Raw genomic sequence first — 19214 nt, forward strand, 5'->3', positions numbered from 1 at the left:
CCCTCACCCTAAGTAAAAAAAAAAAAAAAAAAAAAAGTACCTGAATTTATTATGTGACTATCCCATGCCAGGCACTACGCTGAGCCCAGATCACCTCCTGCCTTACTGAGCCCTGTCAATATTAGATCCCTTTTACAGATAAGCAAACCAAGGCTCAGAGAGAAGCCATAACATGCCCAAGGCCAGATGACTAGGAAGAATGGAGCCAGGATCCAAACCCAAGGGATCTCTCCAGACCCACATGCTTACTTAAACAGGACGGCAAGTTTGATGCTTACTCAATCCTCACAATAGCTCTACAAAGAAAGTATCATTTCACTTGGTACCACTAATAGAGGAATACGCTGAGGCATAAGGGTATTGACGACCTCAAGGTTGCTCAGCAGGCATGTGGTTGGTCCGGCCTGGGGAGGGGATCCAACTGCTCCAAAGGCAGCATCCTGCCCACTGACTCCTCTCTCGTGTAAGGAATTTGATTTAATTTATAAATAATAAAGATGGAGTGCCAGCTGGGGGTGCTGTCTGTGGTGCTGAAGTGCGGGCACGCAGGAGACCGACCAGATCCCTGCCTTTGAGTAGCAGACCCAGTGGGATATTGGCAACGAAGTTATAAACAATTAAGTGCCAGGTGGGGATAATTGATATGGAAAAACTATAAAGCCAGGTAAGCTGGACAGGAAGCATCGGGGTGGGGAAGCGGACCAATCCAGGGAAGGTCTGAGAAGGTGACATCTGAAAGCTGGGACCTGCGGTGACCTCTAGGAGACCACATCCCTGCACTGGGTCTCTGTCTCGCCATCTGTAAAGTGGGGACAACATTACAAAGAACGTGGTCTGCTTGCTGCAAGGGAGAAGTGAGCCAACAACACGAAAACACCTTCAGACTGTAACGTGTCTTTGACCCAGGGGAAGTCAATTACTGTTAAGCCCCCATGAGGCTTGGAAATGAGTCTTTGCAGAAAAATGTGTTTTTTGAATATGTCATGTAGGGTATTGGACAAATTCTCACATCCTGTCAGCAACTTAAACATGACTTTATTTGTTGGCCTTGATGCTATAAAGTGTTACTCATGACCACGAATTTCAAAACAGTCTTGAAATCAGGTGATTTGCTAATTGAAAAGGCTAGGATTTTCTGGATACACAGAAGAAGTTCCCACATTAAAAAAAAAAAAGGTCACCTTAGGCATTAAAAAATAATACAAATTTAAGAGACTAGGCCTTGGGTTAGAATCCTGATTCCACTTTTATTTGCTGTAAGATCTTGGGCAAGCTCTTCACCTCCGAGCTCAGTTTCTCCATCTGTACAGACACTAACAGCAAACACCTCAAGGGGCTATCTAGCTGTGTCATCTCATAAGATAGGAATTAACCCCCCCATAGCTATTTAATTTCAAATTAATTACAATGAAATAAAACACAACAGTCAGCTTCTCGGTCACACTAGCCACATTTCAAGTGCTCAATACCCGCATAAGGCAAGTGGCTACCGTACTCGATCCCACAGGTCTAGGGCCTCACTACTCACCACCTGGGAGCTTGTAAGAAATGCGGAATCTCCAGCCCGTCTACATCTGCCAAGTCGGGACCCACCCTTGACCCAGACTCTGCCTCCAGGAGCTTCTCGAGCACCTGAAGTCTGGGAAAGGCTGGCTGTCAGGATCTGTGAGAGACCAGGGTGGGAGACGCCCCAGGAGAAGGGGCAGCTCTGTAATAACAGGAGCAGTGGGGAGGAGAGTTTCACGCCCTCTCTCAGTGGTGATCACAGGCTCCAAACCACACCAGACACAGAGCTTCCGACAAAGTCTACGCTGAGCCCAGGTGCGGGAGGCGTGCGGGGGAAGGTGCGGACAGAGAAGTGGTGGGATCTTCCAGACATTTCAGAAGTTTGTGTGCACACGGGGACAGAATATTTCATTCCTGTGCTAGCCAGGATGTTCTAGCTGTGGACTATTCCTGTTTTGGAAAGAAGTCCAGCATGAAAATGACATTTTAAAAAACCCACAGGCTTATTTCACATCCAAACACATCGCTCCAAGTTGGGAGGAAAAAAAGAAAAGAAGCATACCAGTAAGAAAATCTTGCTTCCTCAACTCTTGAATGACCAAGCTGGTATTTCCTCCAGTGGCCCTGCAGCCTCGAAGGAGCACTAATGAGTGAAGGTGGACGAGGGGGTGACATGGAGGGTCACGGAGGGACACCCAGCAAAGCCTCCGAGCCCATGTGGGTATTAACACACCACCCCTCCTCCACACCTCCTCCAGCCTGGGGAGATCCATTGTACAGATGGGGCTCTGAGACCCAGGTAAGTCAGTCGCTCATGGTCTCACACCTGGTAGGCAGGTGAGCTGTGAGTTAAACCTAGACGGGTCTCACTTGATCACAGGCCACCATTTCACCCTGCCCCCATCATGCTACGCTGTTTTCTCATTCATACGTCTCTTTAGCAGAAGTCTCGTTTGCTTTGCTACCCACTGTATCCTCAGCACCTAGCACAGGGTCTAGGACAACACAGGTGCTCAACAAACGTTTCTCGAGTGAGTGAATGATTGCACACCAACGGCAAGTCAGAGCTCCAGCCTCAGACCCTTGGCTAGCCTGTCTCTTCGAGCTGGAAGGCCTGAACCCACCCTTCACTTGACCGATCATCGCCCAAATGCCAAGGTCTCCCTCAATTGCCACTTCCTACATGAAGCCACCTGACCTTCCTGACTTGGTTCCCATCCCCTATCCAGCCTCTGCTTCTCCCACTCACTCACTCCTCCAGACCCTCCATGGCAATCCAGCCGTGTGCCTGCCCACTGGTCCTCAAAGGTGCCACCAGCACTGCTGACTCGAAGCTGCTGTGTCTGCCCAGGACGCTTGCACTAACTGGCTTCCCTCCATTCAGCACTTTGCTCAAATGTCACCTCATCAGAAGGTCCACCCTGACCCCTTATCCTGACTCTCCAACACACTATAGCTCTCTTAATCCATGGCCCGTCTTCTGTTTGCTCACAGCGCATCCCCAGTGCCCAGAACCATGCCCAGCACATAACAAATGCTCAGCAAGCACATAACAAGTGCTCAGCAAACACACGTTGAGTAAACAATCCAGTGTAAACTGGAAAAGGTTATTATTAAAAATCATGATAATGTATACTTCAAGGCAGGCTTATAAACAAATTAGAAGTGAGACACCAGACAGCAAAGAGACATAAGACGGCAGCAGAAGGGGACGGGGTGGGTGTGTTCCAGGAACCTTCAGGGAAGAATGGAGACATTGATTAATTTTAGATTGAGTCAAGTCAGATATGCATATTAAAGATTTATGAGTAACCACTAAACAAATTGAAAAAGAATGTGGAATTTCCAAACCAGTAGAGGGGAAAAAAAGAAACTTCAATCAATCCTAAGCAGGAGGTGGGCACACAATGAATGGAGGAAATGGACACGTTTAGTATACTGGGAAACACCAGGCAAATATCCGTTGGTATCATTCAAATACACGTATCGTTACCAAGATCCTCCTACACAGAAGTGTCAGGGACACAAGTCTGGCCTTCAAGACACTCACTGAATGAGACAGACGTCCAACATGACACAGGGTATGGGCCAGTCAGAGCAGCTTCTGGATTTCCTCCTTCCAGATACCAAAGCCATTTGCCAAATGTGTCTCCCTTTTCACTCTGGCCCTCAGGTAGCTCAGGCTCCTATCTCCAGCTCACAAGGTCCATCTAGCCCTGAGTGTTGATATTCGAGGCTCTCCTTCTGAACTACTCTAATTTCTTTTTTTAAATCTTGGCTTTTAATATATCAGTAATACGCTACCATTTTACTATCTTTATTGCTTTTATAAATCATCTCACATCTTTTGGCAGGGGTCATAAATGGGAACTAAATAAGTAAGCAAAAAGTCCTCCAGAATAACAAAATAAAATGAAGGAAGACATTTCAGAGACCCCTGGCTTTTCAGAGCTGTGTATCCATACCTTGTTTAAACATAAATTTTATTGTTGTTTTTAACCTAAGGCAGAAATTTTTAGGATGATGGTCTTGCAAAACATGTTTGAAAGACACGCATGCACCTGGGTGACTTAGACGGTGAAGCGTCCGACTTCAACTCAGGTCATGAGCTTCAGGTCATGAGTTCGAAACCCAAATGGTGTTCCGCGCTAATGGTGCACAGCCTGCTTGGGATTCTCTCCTCCCCTTTCCCTCTGCCTCTTCCCCAGCCTCTCTCTCTCTCAAAATAAATAAACAAACTTTTAAAAAAGAAGAAATACACTGCACACACATATCCCCAGTGGGGGTCATTCATTTCCAAAGCCATTCGGTTGTAAATAGATAATTCGCACTTAACCACACTTTTCAAGGGGTTTATACATTAATACAAAAATACCGTAATTATGCCTAGTTAAAATCAGTTGGCCCCAACTAAGAATTCTAGATTCTTTCATCTTTATTAGGAGTTAATTTTCTCTCTTTTAGCCTCTAAAATACACTCTGGCTTTGTGAAGAATTTTTCTTTTCGATGAGTATAGAAAATTGTTTAAATGAACACCAAATCCGTTTTTTATCTGAGCATCTATCTTGCCCCTGGGCGAGCACCTGCTCATCATTCACTCTGGCCCCTAAATCCTCAGACACCACCCAGCTCCTGAGCCAGGAGCTGCCAGAAATGACATGGGGACCGAAGTCAAAGAAAAGTTTTGTATTAAATATTCAATCTTGAGACTTTGCAAGAATAACAGACTTCTGTTATACAATCAGGCCATTGTAGCCAACTAATGCGCAAACGAACCAGAATCCATATGCATTCAGTGATGAACCCTGTAAGATCTTTACAAAAAAAAGTTGGTTGGACTTTTTTTCCCCCTAATGTTTATTTATTTTTGAGAGAGAGAGGGAGAAAGGGAGAGACACAGAGTGAGCAGGGAAGGGGCGAAGAGAGAGGGAGACACAGAACCCAAAGCAGCTCCAGGCTCCGAGCTGTCAGCACAGAGCCCGACGTGGGGCTCGAACTCACAAACTGAGAGATCATGACCTGAGCCGAAGTCGGATGCTTCATCGACTGAGCCCCCCAGGCGCCCCTGGACATTTTGATTGACGTGATCACACTATAAAATTTCTTTCTTTTTCTTCCTTTTCTTAACAAATACTTGTTGAGCACCTGCCTCAAGCCAGGCCCACTGGGCTCTGCAGACACCAGGTCAGTCACCCCCTCGGCACCCACACCTCGCATCAGCAACTCCTGTTGATGTCACCTCTGAGCTGTGGCCGAACCCTGCACTGGGAGCTGTGCTCCCGCTGCCCCCAGGTCCAGCGCCGGCTCCCCTCGCCCCTCGCAAACGCCTGTGAAGTCTCTCCTGGGGCCTGGCAGCTGCAGCCCAGCTCCAGCCAGAAGCCAGAGGAGTCCTTCAAAACACGGAGTCAGACCCTGTCCCTCCTCTGCCTAAACCCGGTGGCCACCTTAACACTCAGAATAAAAACCCACGTCCTCACCCTGGCTGCCGGTCCTCCCTGGCCGCCGGGGCCATTGCGCTCAGCCCTGGGGGCCTCTGGTGACCCTCCAAGAAATTCAGGACTGGGTTCTTCTCAGCTCAGAAGCCTCTCGGAGGGGCTTCCTGGGCCCCCTACATCAGATAAACCCCCACCTCAGTCACTGTCACCTCGCCCTGCTTAGTGACCTCATTCACTGATCTAATCATCGAAACGATCTTGTCTATTTACTCTGTGTAATCTTTATAACCTGCCCCTGCTTCAGGCCCGGCAGGCAGGAACCACACCCCCGGGGGTCATCCCTGAGCCCCCAACACCAAGCCAGCGGACGCAGTGGGCTCCCGACACCCTATTGATGGGTGAGCGTGGCCCCTCCCCCATGCTCCCACATTCAGAGCCCAGCAGGAGAGGCAGAACCTCACCCCACCCCCCCAGGGGCCCAGAAGCCAGAAGGAACATGGGTTTGGGACACGGCTACGGATCCGGCCGGCACAGCCGAGCGAGAGCACTGGGGCCGGCTTCGTTGACACGTGGTCCACACACCATATTTTATGGAGGCTGGATGCTCGGGGGAAGGGGAAAGGCGAGGTCCCCCGGTTGGTGCGGGGCAGAGCCAGAAGCAGCCCCAGGAGCCCTGACTTCCGGTCTCCATCCCCTGCTCTGGCGGAAGAGGCTGCGGGTCCTGTGCAAGGATCAGTGTGAGGCTCATACCCGGAGAGCTGAGCGGCACTCCCCTGGGGATTCGGCCCCGGCCAGGAGAACTCGGCTCCGCCCTGCCGGCACAGCGCCGGGCAGCGGAAGGGCTCTGCTGCCTGGAGAACACGCCGGCGATGCCTGGGGGAACAGGCAAGCGTCCTGCTCCCCAGTGGGGCGCACTGGGACTGGGGACAGCACAGGGACTCTGTGGACTGTCTCCGTAGTGCCTTCTCTGCGGCCTGGGACCCTCCACAGTCACGATCCGGTGGGGCAAGCCAGCGACATGCACACAGGTAAGAACTGTGTGGTGGGAAGAGGCGGGAAGGGTCAAAAAGCTAAGGGGATAAGACAAAAGCAGGGTCTTATCCTCACACACGTGGCTGGGGACAGAGGTGAGGGCGGCGGACGGGACAGCTCAGCCTTCCACACGGAGGGCGGCTACCCCCATAGGAAGGGCGACCGGAGAGCAGGGAGCAGTCAGAACCTGGGACGTGGCTGGCACGGGAAGAAATGGCTGAGCGGGGTTGGGGCGGGGGGGTGCGGGGGGGGGAACCCTTTAGCTGCATGTGCAACCATCATGTCCCACAGGGCCTAACAATCCAGGTGCTTGGGAGCAGCCTCCAGCTCCTGCTGGGGGTGCCCAGCGCCCTGCTCCTTTCCAGGGCCCCTCACCCCCGCCTGCAGTCCATTCCACAGGCTCCGAAGTTCCATCACAAAGAGGCACACGGCTGCGGGCAGTCCAGCTCTGCGGGCAGAGCCCTGCGGCGCTCGAGCCTTCAGCTCTGTGGCAGAAGAGACACCAACCAAAACCACCGCCTTGAAGTGATTTCTCCATTTGCCTTCTCTCCCTTCCCCCCGCACAGATTTTAATTAAGGGTTTACTTGCAGAAGACCCAGCTCTATTGAACTAAATCCTTGGACCCCTTTTATATTGTCTTCTATCTCGTTTCATGCTAGGGCCCCAGTAAAAAGTTAATTATAACTTCCAAGTACTCCATTACCAGGCCCCCTCCTCCTCCCCTGCCTGTGTCTGCTAAGGGTAATGCCTCTCCATTAACTGGCACAACTTGTGCTTAGAAGCATCTCCACGCATTACTCCAGCGCCACCTGCCCAGCAGGTGCCCAGCCAACCTGGGCACCATCTCCACCCTCAAGAGGTTCACAGGACCCTGCAGGGGGAAGGCGAGCCTGGCGGGCCAGCCCGCCTGGGTGCCTACAGCGGCTCAGCAGGTGATATAAGCAGGTGGAGGGGACAGGCAGACAGCAGCAGGGTCAGAATAACAGTGAGTGACAGCTGATACTGGCCTCAGAGGGAAGGGAGAGGGCCCCGGAGCTGTGGATGGGAGGGGGTCACACTGGAGGGACGCAGGCAGGTTTGGGACAGAACGAGCCTGAAACTCTGGTGGACAGCCAGGAGGAAGTGTCTTCTGAGAAGAGTGAACCAGACAGCAGCCAGATCTCAAAGAGAAAGCTGGCGGAGGAGAGGGGGCGGGGGTCCAGCCGGGAGCAAGCGCTGGGGGCCCCGAGGGATTGGGGTCTGGAAGGAAGCGAGGCTTCAGGGGGCAGGGGCAATCTTGACCTGCAAAGAAGGCTTTAGTACTCTCTAAAATCCCCTCTTGTCTGGCGGGAGGTGACCCCTGGAATATGACTTTAAATGCCTTCTGTGAGATCAACAAACGGGGAAGAAGCAGGCCGTAAATTTCAAACCCGAGACTTTCTCGTCCAAGAAGAGCCTGGCCCTTCCTGGGTGGGGAGTGCGGGCAGGCCCTGCTGTCCTCAGGAAGGGCTCCAGGTGACATCGGAGTGCCTGGATGACAGCAGGACTGACCTAAGGCCCTTGCGGTCCTCACCCCCGTCCTGGGACACCTCCTGCACCAGACGCCAGGGAGGCCAAGACTTCTTTCAAAACAGTAAGATTGTACTGTTGCCTTTATATGGTGCTACCGACTCTCCCTACAGAAAATCGAGGTAGAGGAGAGAGAAAACCATAAAAGAAGAAGATACGCTATGATCCACCACCCAGACGTCAATTCTGGAACATTCCAGAGACTTCGCCCTCACTCTAACTCTGTAATTCAGGCCTTCGAATACCTTTAAAAAATTTTTTTTTATGTTCTTTATTTATTTTTGAGAGACAGAGAGAGACAGTGGGAATAGAGGAGGGTCAGAGAGAGAGGGAGACACAGAATGTGAAGCAGGCTCCAGGCTCTGAGCTGTCAGCACAGAGCCCGATGTGGGGCTCAAACCCACGAACCGTGAGATCGTGACCTGAGCCGAAGCCGGATGCTTCACCAACTGAGCCACTCGGGCGCCCCCGAATGCCTTTTTAAAGGTCACTCTCCTGGGGGCGCCCGAGTGGCTCAGTCGGTGAAGCAGCCAACTTCAGCTCAGGTCACGATCTCACGGTTCGTGGGTTCAAGCCCCACATCGGGCTCTGTGCTGACAGCTCGGAGCCTAGAGCCTGCGTCAGATTCTGTGTCTCCCTCTCTCTGACCCTCCCCTGCTCACACTCTGTGTGTTTCTCTCTCAAAAATAAATAAACATTAAAACATTTTTTAATAAAACTAAAAATAAAGGTCACTCACGTACACAAACCTCCCCCAAATCCCCTTTGCACTTGGAATCAAGCCCAAAATCCTATCCTTGGCCCACCGGTCTATGTGAACAGGACCCATGCCCAGACGCACTGTGTGCCCATCACCAAAAGGCAGTTGTGCCCTGTCCCGCCCACCTCGCCGTCACCCCAGTGCCTAGGACACGTGTGGGAGGTCCCCAGTGAGACAGGCCAAATGGAGGAATGAGTGCGGCCTTCCAGGCTTTTCTCTGTGCACGTGTGTAAACTGCAGACACCGCCAAGATCAGACAGCGACACTTCTCAGAAACGCCACACACTTTGCGCATGCGTTGTTCTGCCACTTCCTCCAGCTGCCCACCGCCATGCTCCGATCAGAGGCTCCCCCTCCTGTGGGGCCCACCCACGACACCTGCCTCTACCCCAAGACGAGACTGATCTGGCAAAATGCCAGCTCCTGGAGACAATAATATCACGTTTACAAAACCTGATCATTCCTCCATCCTAAGGGGGCCTCAAAACACCCTACTTCCAAAGAGGTAGGCAGGGCAAGGGCAGCCTGACAACCTGCAGCTAAGATGAGGCCACTCGGGGGGCCAGGTCAGGTCACAATCTCACGGTTCGTGGGTTCGAGCCCTGAGCTGCTTCAGATTCTGTGTCTCCCTCTCTCTCTGCTCCTCCCCCACTTGTGCACCCTCTCTCTCTCTCTCTCTCTCAAAAATAAATGTACCTTAAAAATTTTTTTAAATAATAAATAAATAAATCAATTAATTAAATAAGGCCTCGGACACAGCCCCTTGGCTCCGACCAGCGCACGCAGCCTCCCATCTTCGGAGACCTCGCAGCAAGGGGGATGGGAAGCCAGGAGGGACCTCAGCCCAGGGGGCAGCCCGGGGCCAGCAGGCAGCACAAGGCAAGGTAAGGACCCCTGCCCTCTCCCGCCCCGGCCTCCACACATTTCAGCCCAAACAGGGCGCCTGATCAGAATCTCCCCTTTGAAAAATCAATATTTAAAGCTCCAAGCCTGCCAAGTGGAGGGGAAGGCCTTGCTTGTAAATATTTGTCTCAACTGGCAGAGCCGGGCCTCTCGCTCACTGCAGCTCCCCCGCCTCGCTCCTGGCCCTCTGCTCGCTGAGCTCCCAGCCAACCGCGCGGCGGGAGGGCCCTGGGGTGGGGGGACCGTCTGGCGGCCGAGCGGCGCCGGGCACGGACGTGGGTCTGCTCTGCACCCGCACCTCCTCGAGAGCACACTGGCATGCCGGGCCGCCCGGGGGCCATCCATCTGTCCCCCAGGCCACGGCAGACACGACTCGCCGTGCAGTTTCTCTGGATTCCGAGGGAGCGGCTTTTCCCGGGAGGTACTCCACCTTTATGGGTTTTTTGTTTAGGAAGAAAGCAGAAAGCTAAAGACAAATCCCTGGAGGGGTCGCTTATAAATCACCGTCCACCATCGCCCACCATCGAGCTCCAGGGCTTCTCCCAACAGCGGTCCCCAGGAGGGGCCTGTGTGGATCTCCTGCCTGGGGGTCCCCTCACTGGGGAAGCCGTCACCACGGCGATGGGCGGCTGGGCCGGTATAGACCGGCTGAGTCCCCGTCCCAGTATCACCGCTTGTGGAGAGTAATTCATTCCTTCACCCATTCGTTCATTCACCAATGATTTACTGAGCACCTACCTGTCCCAGGCGCTGGGGGCTGGACACGCAGGTGGACATATACAAACCTGGGCAAAACCCCTTCGGGAGGGCGTCTCCCAGGCCAAAAGAATCGCACAAACCAAGTCACGGCTGAGGCAAGTTCTGGCGGTGGAGACGTGGAGGTATGACCCGGAGCGGGAAGGCAGGGAGGGCATCCCAGGGGAGGCGGGCAGGCAGAGCGAGGCCAGGAGGGGGCCCGGGCGGAGCAGGAAGGCCACCTCCTGCCCGGCACCTACCCAGCCACTCGTTGAACTTCTTCACCTCGCTCGGGAGGCCCAGCTCCGTGAAGTCCCCGGCGTGGATGAGCACGTCACCGTAAGGCATCTGGATGGGGTCCGTCCGCGAGTGCGTGTCAGACACGCAGACAAAGCGGGTGTAGCCGGGCGGCTTGGGGGCATCATGAGGCACGGGGTCCACCCTGCGGGGAGAGAAGACACCGCAGGTGGTGTGTGGCCAGCACGAGGCCCGAGCCGCGACACAGCCGGTGCGCCCGGACTTCCCAGGGGGCCCTCGGGGCTCCGAGTCCTGACTCTCCCGCTCGCTGGCCGTGCAGGACGTGTGTCCCCCCTGAGCCTCAGTTTCCCCTCTGTAACACGGGGCCCTCAGGGGTTGAAGGAGGTGACTAAGGAGTGGAGAGCCCCGTGGGCGGCTGTGATTATGACAGGGTGCCTGCTGTGCGGCTGCCGTGACCCTCTCTCCATCGTGAACCCTTTTAGATGCTTTTTCCCCTGCTCCCTCCCCTCCCATGAGTTTTTAACCCACAGATACCTATTCATGTGCTATGTGTATATCTGGGCTTTGTAAGAAAAATAAGCTTTTTTCACCCCCTAAAATCGAGTTTCACCCCCCCTCAGAGACGCCATCAGCCCCGCCGAGAATGCAAGCGCTACAGTCTCTGGTCCACGTGAAAGAATTCGGCCCCCAGCGCCGTGCGGGCTGCACACAGCCTCCAGGAAGAGACGTGTGCAAAAGCAGGGTGGATTTCATAGGAGTTTGGGAAGTCAAGGCGCGAAAGAGAGGCGGCGATTTTTCAAAACTCTGAGAGGGCCCATCAGTTTTAAAACTAGGGCTTTCCAGGGTTGTGTAGGAAAAGGGTCCCCGGGTCAGACCAGGCTTCAAATCCCAGCTCTGCCATTTATCTAACGTGTGACCGTCAGCAAAACGCTTGACCTCATTTCACCTGCCTGTGACATGGGGCCACCTCACGAAGGAAAGAAGTGTCTGAAAATTAAAAAGAGCTGCAGAAAGGCAAGGTCTTGCCCCGGGAGGCCCATCGCAGCCCCTCTGGCTTCGACGACGACAATGACACGGAGCAAGGGGCCCCGCGTGTCCCAGGGAATGGAGGTGGACTGGCTCCCCGTCCAGGGCTCCCCACACCACGCTCGCATCCTCAGCCGAAGGACTCTGCCAGGCTCAAAACTCTTAAAAACAACGCGATGACATTTCAACTAGGAGCTCTCTCCAAATGAGTGTGCTGCTCGAGGAGTTGTGTTTAAATCTAATTATGCGGCAAACCAAAAGCGGTACCGTATCAGTTACATAAATACTTTTAAAGACATCTTTCTAATTATCCTTTTTTTTTTCAGACAATATACTTCGAAGAAATTTAATTAACACCTTACGAGAGACGTGGGTTCGGCATGCTAATGTGCGGGGAGCACCGGCGCGCTCCATCCACGGCGGGAGGCACCCAGCCAGCCTCCCCTCGGCCGGGAGGGAGGGTGCCGGGCCCTTTCCGGGGCTGGTCAGGCCGAGTCAGACTCCTGGCAGGTCAGAGCGGGCATGACTGGGGAGAAGAGGAAAGCTCCCCCAGTCCAACGATGACCAACAAGGCCCCGGGGCGCCCCCTCACTCATTCATTCATTCAGCCAAGCACACTGTGCCCACCCACCTTGGGCCGGCCTGGAGTTCAATGCTGGGGCCCCAGGGATGAACCGGGCCTGATCCCAGGCCAGGAGTCCACAAACTGATGGCAGAGGCAGACTTGGCCAGGCAGTAACAAGAAGGCCACCAGCTTTGATGGGGCAGCAGAGAAGCTGGGGGCCAGAGCAGGCCCCCACCCAGCAAGGGGTTCCCTAGAAGCTTCTAGGAGGAGGTGGGACCTGAGCTGGGCTGGGGGCTAAAAGCTCCCTCCCATCCCTAGGTCCTCGGAGTCCCTGCCCTCCTCCCCACCCCCAGTCCTGTGACAGACAGTCTGGCAGGCCTGGGGATCGCCTGTGCGCCTGCCTGTCCCCGGCGCAGCCGACTGGACAAAGGGCAGCCTCGTCCCCGCTGAGGAACACAAGTGCGCCGGTCAAATTCCTTCCTTCCTTCCCGACTTCCTTCTTTCCTTCCCTCCTTCCCTCCTTCCTTCCCAACTTCCTTCTTTCCTTCCTTCCTTCCTCCTTCCTTCCTCCCTTTCTTCTTGCCTTCCTCGTTTCTTTCCTTCCTTCTCTCCTTTCTTCCTAACTTCCTTCCTTCTTTCTTTCCTTCCTCCCTCCCTTCTCTTCTCTACTACCTTCTTAACTTCCTTCTTTCCTTCCTGCCTTCCTTGCTCCCTTCCTTTCCTTCCTCTTTTCTTTCCTGCCTTCCTTCCTTCTTTCTTTCTTTCCTTTCACCCTCCCTATTTCCCCTCCTTCCTTCTCTTTCCTTCCCTCCTCCCTTCTTTTCTTCCTTTCTACCTTCCTTCTTTCCTTCCCTCCTTCACCCCTACACATACCGAGGTCATGAGCATGCCAAAGGTGACAGAGACCAAATCAAAGAGACAGAGACAGATGATGAAGAGAGAGACAGGAAGCGAGATGCCACTCCAGAGCCACTCTGGTCCCAATGGCCTCTCCTCCTGGGACCCCCTCAGCGTGGAGCCTGGGCAGGCCTCAGCCCCGCCCGTCATCGGCCAGCCAGCCAATGGCAGGACCAGTTCCCAGGGCTCCACGGGGCTGGACCTGCTGTTGGAGCCCCGGCGCTTTAATTAACTCTGTTCGTACTTCTCTCCACCCCAAGGCTACTGAGCGGTGAGGATGCAAACCTAATAATCCCCAGAAGAAAAAAAAAAAAACTCTTGCTTCTCTGCACCAACTTCCTGTTATGTGGATTGTAACACACGCTCAACCTTGAAATAATAACAGCACACGCGCTTCCCACAGATGGAAGGTCATCACGCACTAAGCGTCACTTGCACCCACCGGCCTCACACTCACCGTGACCGTCTGGGCAGGGTACTGTGGGTATGCCCATATTACAGGTGAGGAAACTGAGGCTCAGGACAGCCTTTCCCAGGATCTTAGCGATGCCGGCTGGTGAGGCTGCAATTTGAAGCCAGTCTTTGGTTCCAGAACTCCCAGCGGACTAGACTATTTCCAGGCCCAGCTCATGCCATTCAGTCTACAGACAAATGCTTCAGCAGGGCCTCCTAGAGGCCAGGCACCTGCCAGGCACAAGGGATATACCTGTGGGCAGGACACCCACTGAGGTTGCCTCATGGAGTTCCCGGAAACCCAGGCCGGAAGTGTTTGGAAGTGGGGAAAAGTAGAGCCAAGATATGGAGAACGAGAAAAAGAGAGAGACAGCGCATGCAGGAGGGTGGGAGAACTTTACAGCCTAAGTTGATCCCTAGATCCAGCTGTACCTGAAGTTGGATCCAAACACGGACTTCCTTACTGATTAAGTAAACCAGTAAACAAGCTCGTGGATGCTTCGGGCAACTTACACCAAGTTTCTGACCCTTGTAATGCAACAAAGGCAGGAAAAGTTAGTCCCACTAGCCTGGCTAGTCAGTTACAGGCTGGATTGGAACCTGGGTCCTCACAACAGGGATCTGGGCATCTAACCCATTGAGGTTAACAAAGCAAAATGGTTACTTTCCAGTGACGCTCTGCGGGCGCCAGAGAACAGGTGATGGTCACAGCTCTCTCTCCGAGACCAAAACCCATCGCCACCTCTCCCCAGCCTGACAAGGGACATCCCCACAAGAGTCATGGCAGCAGGAAGGGTGCAGGATAGAGAACACGGCCTCTGGCACCCAGACCTCGGCCGGCACCCCACTTCGACCACCTCCTCACGTGCCCTGGACCCTCCCAGCCTCGAGGAAAGCTCTGGAAGGGGGGGGGGGCATCCACTCACTCTTGGACAAGGTAGGAGAGCACACAGACTTTCGCAGCCAGACACCGGGATGTGAAGGCCCCCAGGCCCCTCCTCGGGCCTCTCTCTCCCATTGGCTACCAGCTCCCAGGAAGGGCAGCTCCCGGGCCAATCACCCCCGGGGCATCAGAAGCAGAGGTCCTCCCCCCATCTCTCCTTCTGGGGAAAGGAGGAGCTCTGAATGCCAGGGAGCTGGGGGACAGAGGACTCCCCCCTTCAGTGAGGCTCCAGACATGTGCCTGGGCAGCAGCCCTGGTGTTTCCCAGTGGGAGAGCCTGCCAATCCCCTCCCCGCATTCTACCATGGGGAAACTGAGGCTCACAGAAGGGGCAATGACTGGTTAGCTCAGTGTCACACCACCACCCCGTGTCCTTTTCACGAGGCCCTCGTTCTGAGTCCTGAGCTGCCCCACCTCACGGCCTTTGCTTTTGCTGGTCCTCCAACCTCAGAGGTTGTGCCGCTGCCCCCAGGAAGCCCTCCCTGATCTCCCCCACTCTTCTGGGGCCACACTGCCTGCCTTATTCTCATTCCCTTTTCTTTCTTCTTTCCATCTCTCTGCTGTGCTAGGCTTGAAGGACCAGCCCCATGCTGGTGGCAGAGACAGACCCTAGAGCTGGGGGGTAGGGGGTGGGGTCAAGGGAAGGGGAGATCTGGTCTGGGGAGAGCTCAGAGGGCCTTCCTGTGGAAGTGACATATGGGTGAGATCTGAAGAATGAGTCCGTGTTACCAGGGCAAAGCATGGAGGAGGCATAAGGAACACCATGTGCAGAGACCTGAGGCAGAAGGAGGCATGGAATGTTCCAGGCTTAGTCCTCCCCTCCTGCCTTGCCCCTTCACTCTCTCCCTGGGCTCAAGGCTGACCCTCACTGTCTCCCGGGGGTCTCTCAGCGCATGGACAGGCTGGGACACAGGACCCTTCTGAAGCTGCAGCCCATCAGAGAGGGCTCAGCGCGGTGACCCGCTGCGGTGGGAGGGCCGGGAGCCAGGCACGCGGGGGCCTCCCAGGCCTGACACACAGCCCGCTCCCCTGACTCTGCTCCGTTCTCCAAGATATGCTTGGGGTCTTTAAACAGGGTGACTCGAGTCCCTGCCAACAGGATTCCTGTTCAAGGCAGAGAAAAGAGTTGCAGTGCCCGGACCAATCCCCAGGGCACCTCTAGGGCAGACCCTGTGCTGGCCGCCAAGCCTTCTCCCCGGCCACCGGGCCCCGTGCCCACCCGCCCACCTGGGTCAGAAGGCCTGGTGCCTGGAGGGGCTCTCCCTAGGACCACAGGGTTTCTAGGCCCCGCAGAGTGAGGGACCCCGAACCCAGAAGCCCACACCCAGACATGCGTTACCCAGGCCGACGCAGCCTCGTCACCATCGGGGTCTCTGGGGACAATCGCATAAATCACGCGGCTCAATCGGAGGCCATGTTTGGGTTGTCACTGTTGTCATTAAATATACATTGTGGATTTATTAAATAAGGGCCCCTTGCTCCCTCACCCCGGGGACGAAGCCCAGGGCGGCGATAAATCACATGCGGGGAAGCAGCACCCACCCTCCCCGTCTCTCCCTTGATGGAAACTCGCCATGGAAACCCCAACAGCCGCCTCCAGCAGCCCACATGCTTCCCCCGGGCTTGGAGGCTGCGGTCTGAGAGGAGGGGGTGGGATGCAGCAGCCCCCCGCCCCTGCCCCCGCATCCCTGCATGGCCCTGGCTTCACCCAGCTTTATGCAAAGCTCTATTTCAGAGCCGGGCTCATCTTAGGGAGCACTTGACGGGGAGCCCAGCACCAGGACTCAGCGCATGCTCGCCCCAGCTCAGGGCCCGAACCCCTGAGCCCCACTGCCAGCGGAAACCTGGAACGCCAGGCCAGAGCGTGGGCAGAACCGGCAGGCCGGCGTGGATCCGCTCCGCCTGCTCTAACAGGGTGCCCACAGGAAAGCCAGGAGGCATTTTGTCCGTAGCACCAGGGTCGTATGCTGTGACACGCTTCCGGGACTCGTGTGCTGTCCGCCGCCTCGCAGGACTGTCAGCTGGGCGCGGCAAGCATGTGTCTCTGATCGCTGCCTAGCCCAGCCCTGTGTGGACTCAATACCGAACACTTACCACCTGGCCCGGCTCTGTGTGGAGCTACCTACTTAAATCCTCCGCACTTTACCGACGGGGAGACTGAGGCATCAAGAGCCATTTTGAAAGTCAGTGGCAGAGGCAGGGTTCAGAGCCAGGCAGGCGGGCTCGGGGCGCACGTTTCTAAGGGCCTGCTAGGGACCTGCTACGGACATCCTGACCCCGTGGCTGCTCATGGGTTAAATGGGGGAGAGGACCCCTCTCTCCTGTGGTCACTCGCTGCCCTTCCTCAGGACCCAGCCTGGCCCGCGGGGGTCTCCACGGGGAAGCCTCCCCTCCCCCCACGCTGTTTCTGCATTTCTCACCCGTCCCCTTGCCCGGACCTTCTCCCAGCTTGCTGCCCTCACTCATCTTCCTCGGGGTCTCAACTAGACGTCATCTTCTCCAGAGGGACCTTCGTCCACCCCCTGATCCTCCTCTCCTCCGACCGCCTGTTTTCCTAGCTCTGTTCCGGGGCGGAGGCCTGCCTGGGTGTCCACTGAGCCCGGCAGGGGCACCACATAAGCAAAAGCACGGTGGCATTAGCTCTGGTACCCAAGGACCTTTCTTCCTTTTTTAAAAATATTTATTTTGAGAGTCAGAGAGCAGGGAGGGGACAGATGGAGAGGGAGACAGAGAACCCCAAGCAGGCTCTGCACAGATGTGGGGCTCGAACCCACGAGCACCGGGAGAGTATGGCCTGAGCCAAAACCAACAGTCGGACACTCCACCACCAAAGCCACCCAGGCGTCCCATCCTGGGGACCCTTCCAAGTGGGGGTGCACAGGGGCACAGGCCACGTGAACGCCACCTGCCGTGCCTGAGGCGCACGTGCTCTTGTACGCTCCCGCTGGGGCAGGAGCCCAGCATCCAGGGCCCTCAGGCCAGGTCCCCTCCAGCCCAGGAAGACCAATCCCATCGACAAAAGAGAAATCCCAGCCTGGGGAAGGCTCCTCTCCTGCTGATCCCGGACACTAAGAACAGAATGCTGAGACCCTCCTGCCCCGATCTGCCCATCTGGCCCCAAAATGGAAACAGGAGCCCATCTCCCAAGTAGAAATGTGCCAAAATATAAAGCAGGCAGCAACCGACAATGCCAGGCCTCAGTCCCCACAGGACTGAGCCCTCTTCCAAGCAGGCACTCAGGGAAGGTGGGATCCCAGCGCTGGAGCCCACCCCAGGCCGGTGCCCGCCTGCCTCCCTCAGCCCTTCCTCCACGAAGAATCTCTCCGCACCCACCCCTCACAGGGGAGGATGGCTCCTGAGGGAGCCCCGGACCGCCCCCACCTCCCAGGCTGGGATTGGAAGCCCCCCCCCACCCTTCTCCAAAGTGGCCCACGTGCCCGATTCTCCAGTGTCCCCAAAGGAACAGCCGCAAGGCCCCCACGTAACCAGTGCTCCCTAGAGATGGCGCTCGCAGCCCCAGAGGAAGTGGGAAGTAAAGAGGAGGAGGGTCTCCTAGGAACACAAGGCGCTAGCTGCCTGAGGCAGAGCGAGGAGTTTAGCGGCTCCCTCCCGGGGCCCCTCCTCTCTCCAGACCTCAGAAAACGACCCAGAGAGGGGAAAGGATCCCCCCACCAGTCGCGGGGAATGGGGAGTCTGTGCCCTGGCCCTGACCTTACTGCTGGGACACCGCTGGTATTTTCCATCAGCCCCAAGGGGCAGGGAGCAGGACTTACAGACCGGGAAGCAGCTCTGCTATCCCACCAGGGGCAAAGGGGGTCTGGACAAAAGAGAGGGAGGGATGGAGGTAAAGGAAGACAGTCAGCCTAAAACTAGGGTCCTACCCTGCCTGGAGCCTGGAACAAGCCCCCTCCCCCTCTGGGCCTCAGTCTCCCTATCTGTACAATGAGGATCAGGAATGAGACCAGGAGTCACCAACCCAAATACCAAGAGAGGAGGCAGCTGGAACTCAGCACCCCCCCACCCCCACCCCCGACATCGCCAGGAGGCCACGGCAGGCCCGCCACTGCCAGGCCTCCTGGGTTTGCAAAGCAAAGCCAGAGAAGTCTGGAATTTTATGTGCCATCACCTCATTTTTAAATATTTGTAAAACATCTCCTGGCCAACTGAAACAGGACTCGGAGCCAGAATCGGCCCACAGGCCCTCCCAGCAACTTCTCACACATCCTCCCGACTCGGAGCCTCGGTGATCCTGCCATTCCAGAACCGTTTCAGTCAACAAGAAGAAAGCGTGGGGCCCAGAGGCCTGGAGGCTCCCCAGTCCGCCAGGCCTCCCCTCCCCCCACCCCCGTGCCCCGCCCCGCCCCCGCCCCGCCCACTTACATCTGCACGTGCGGGGGCTGGAAGCGACCCTGGTTGATGTTGTAGAAGGTGAAGGCCTGCGTGGGATTGGAGCTGTACTCGTCCACCTCGATGACGAGCCGGCCGTGCTGGTGTCGCCGGGCGGCCATCACGTGGGACTGGGAGAACGCCATGCCCAGGCCGCAGGGCAGCAGGGTCAGGGCCTCGGCCTTCAGGACGCCGGGGTCCCACCTAGCGCGCCACATGGGCCCCCGCGGGCCGCCCGGGCATCTCCCGCCGCCGCCGCCGCCACC

General features: G+C 55.8%; 1 protein-coding gene across 1 annotated transcript in view; it reads right to left on the reverse strand.

Moving 5' to 3' along the window:
• MPPED1 (metallophosphoesterase domain containing 1) overlaps positions 1 to 19208 on the reverse strand; it is a 58942-nt gene extending 39734 nt beyond the window's left edge. Inside the window, exons 1-2 of the mRNA XM_029955655.1 lie at positions 18943 to 19208; positions 10682 to 10863 (exon numbers count right to left, since the gene is read on the reverse strand). Of these exons, the coding sequence (XP_029811515.1) occupies positions 10682 to 10863; positions 18943 to 19166 (406 nt within the window). The 5' untranslated portion in view covers positions 19167 to 19208. The remainder of the gene's footprint in view (positions 1 to 10681; positions 10864 to 18942) is intronic.
• Positions 19209 to 19214: the final 6 nt, after the last annotated feature.

This window comes from Suricata suricatta, chromosome 10 (genome assembly GCF_006229205.1).
Source record: "Suricata suricatta isolate VVHF042 chromosome 10, meerkat_22Aug2017_6uvM2_HiC, whole genome shotgun sequence".
Classification (NCBI taxonomy): domain Eukaryota; kingdom Metazoa; phylum Chordata; class Mammalia; order Carnivora; family Herpestidae; genus Suricata; species Suricata suricatta.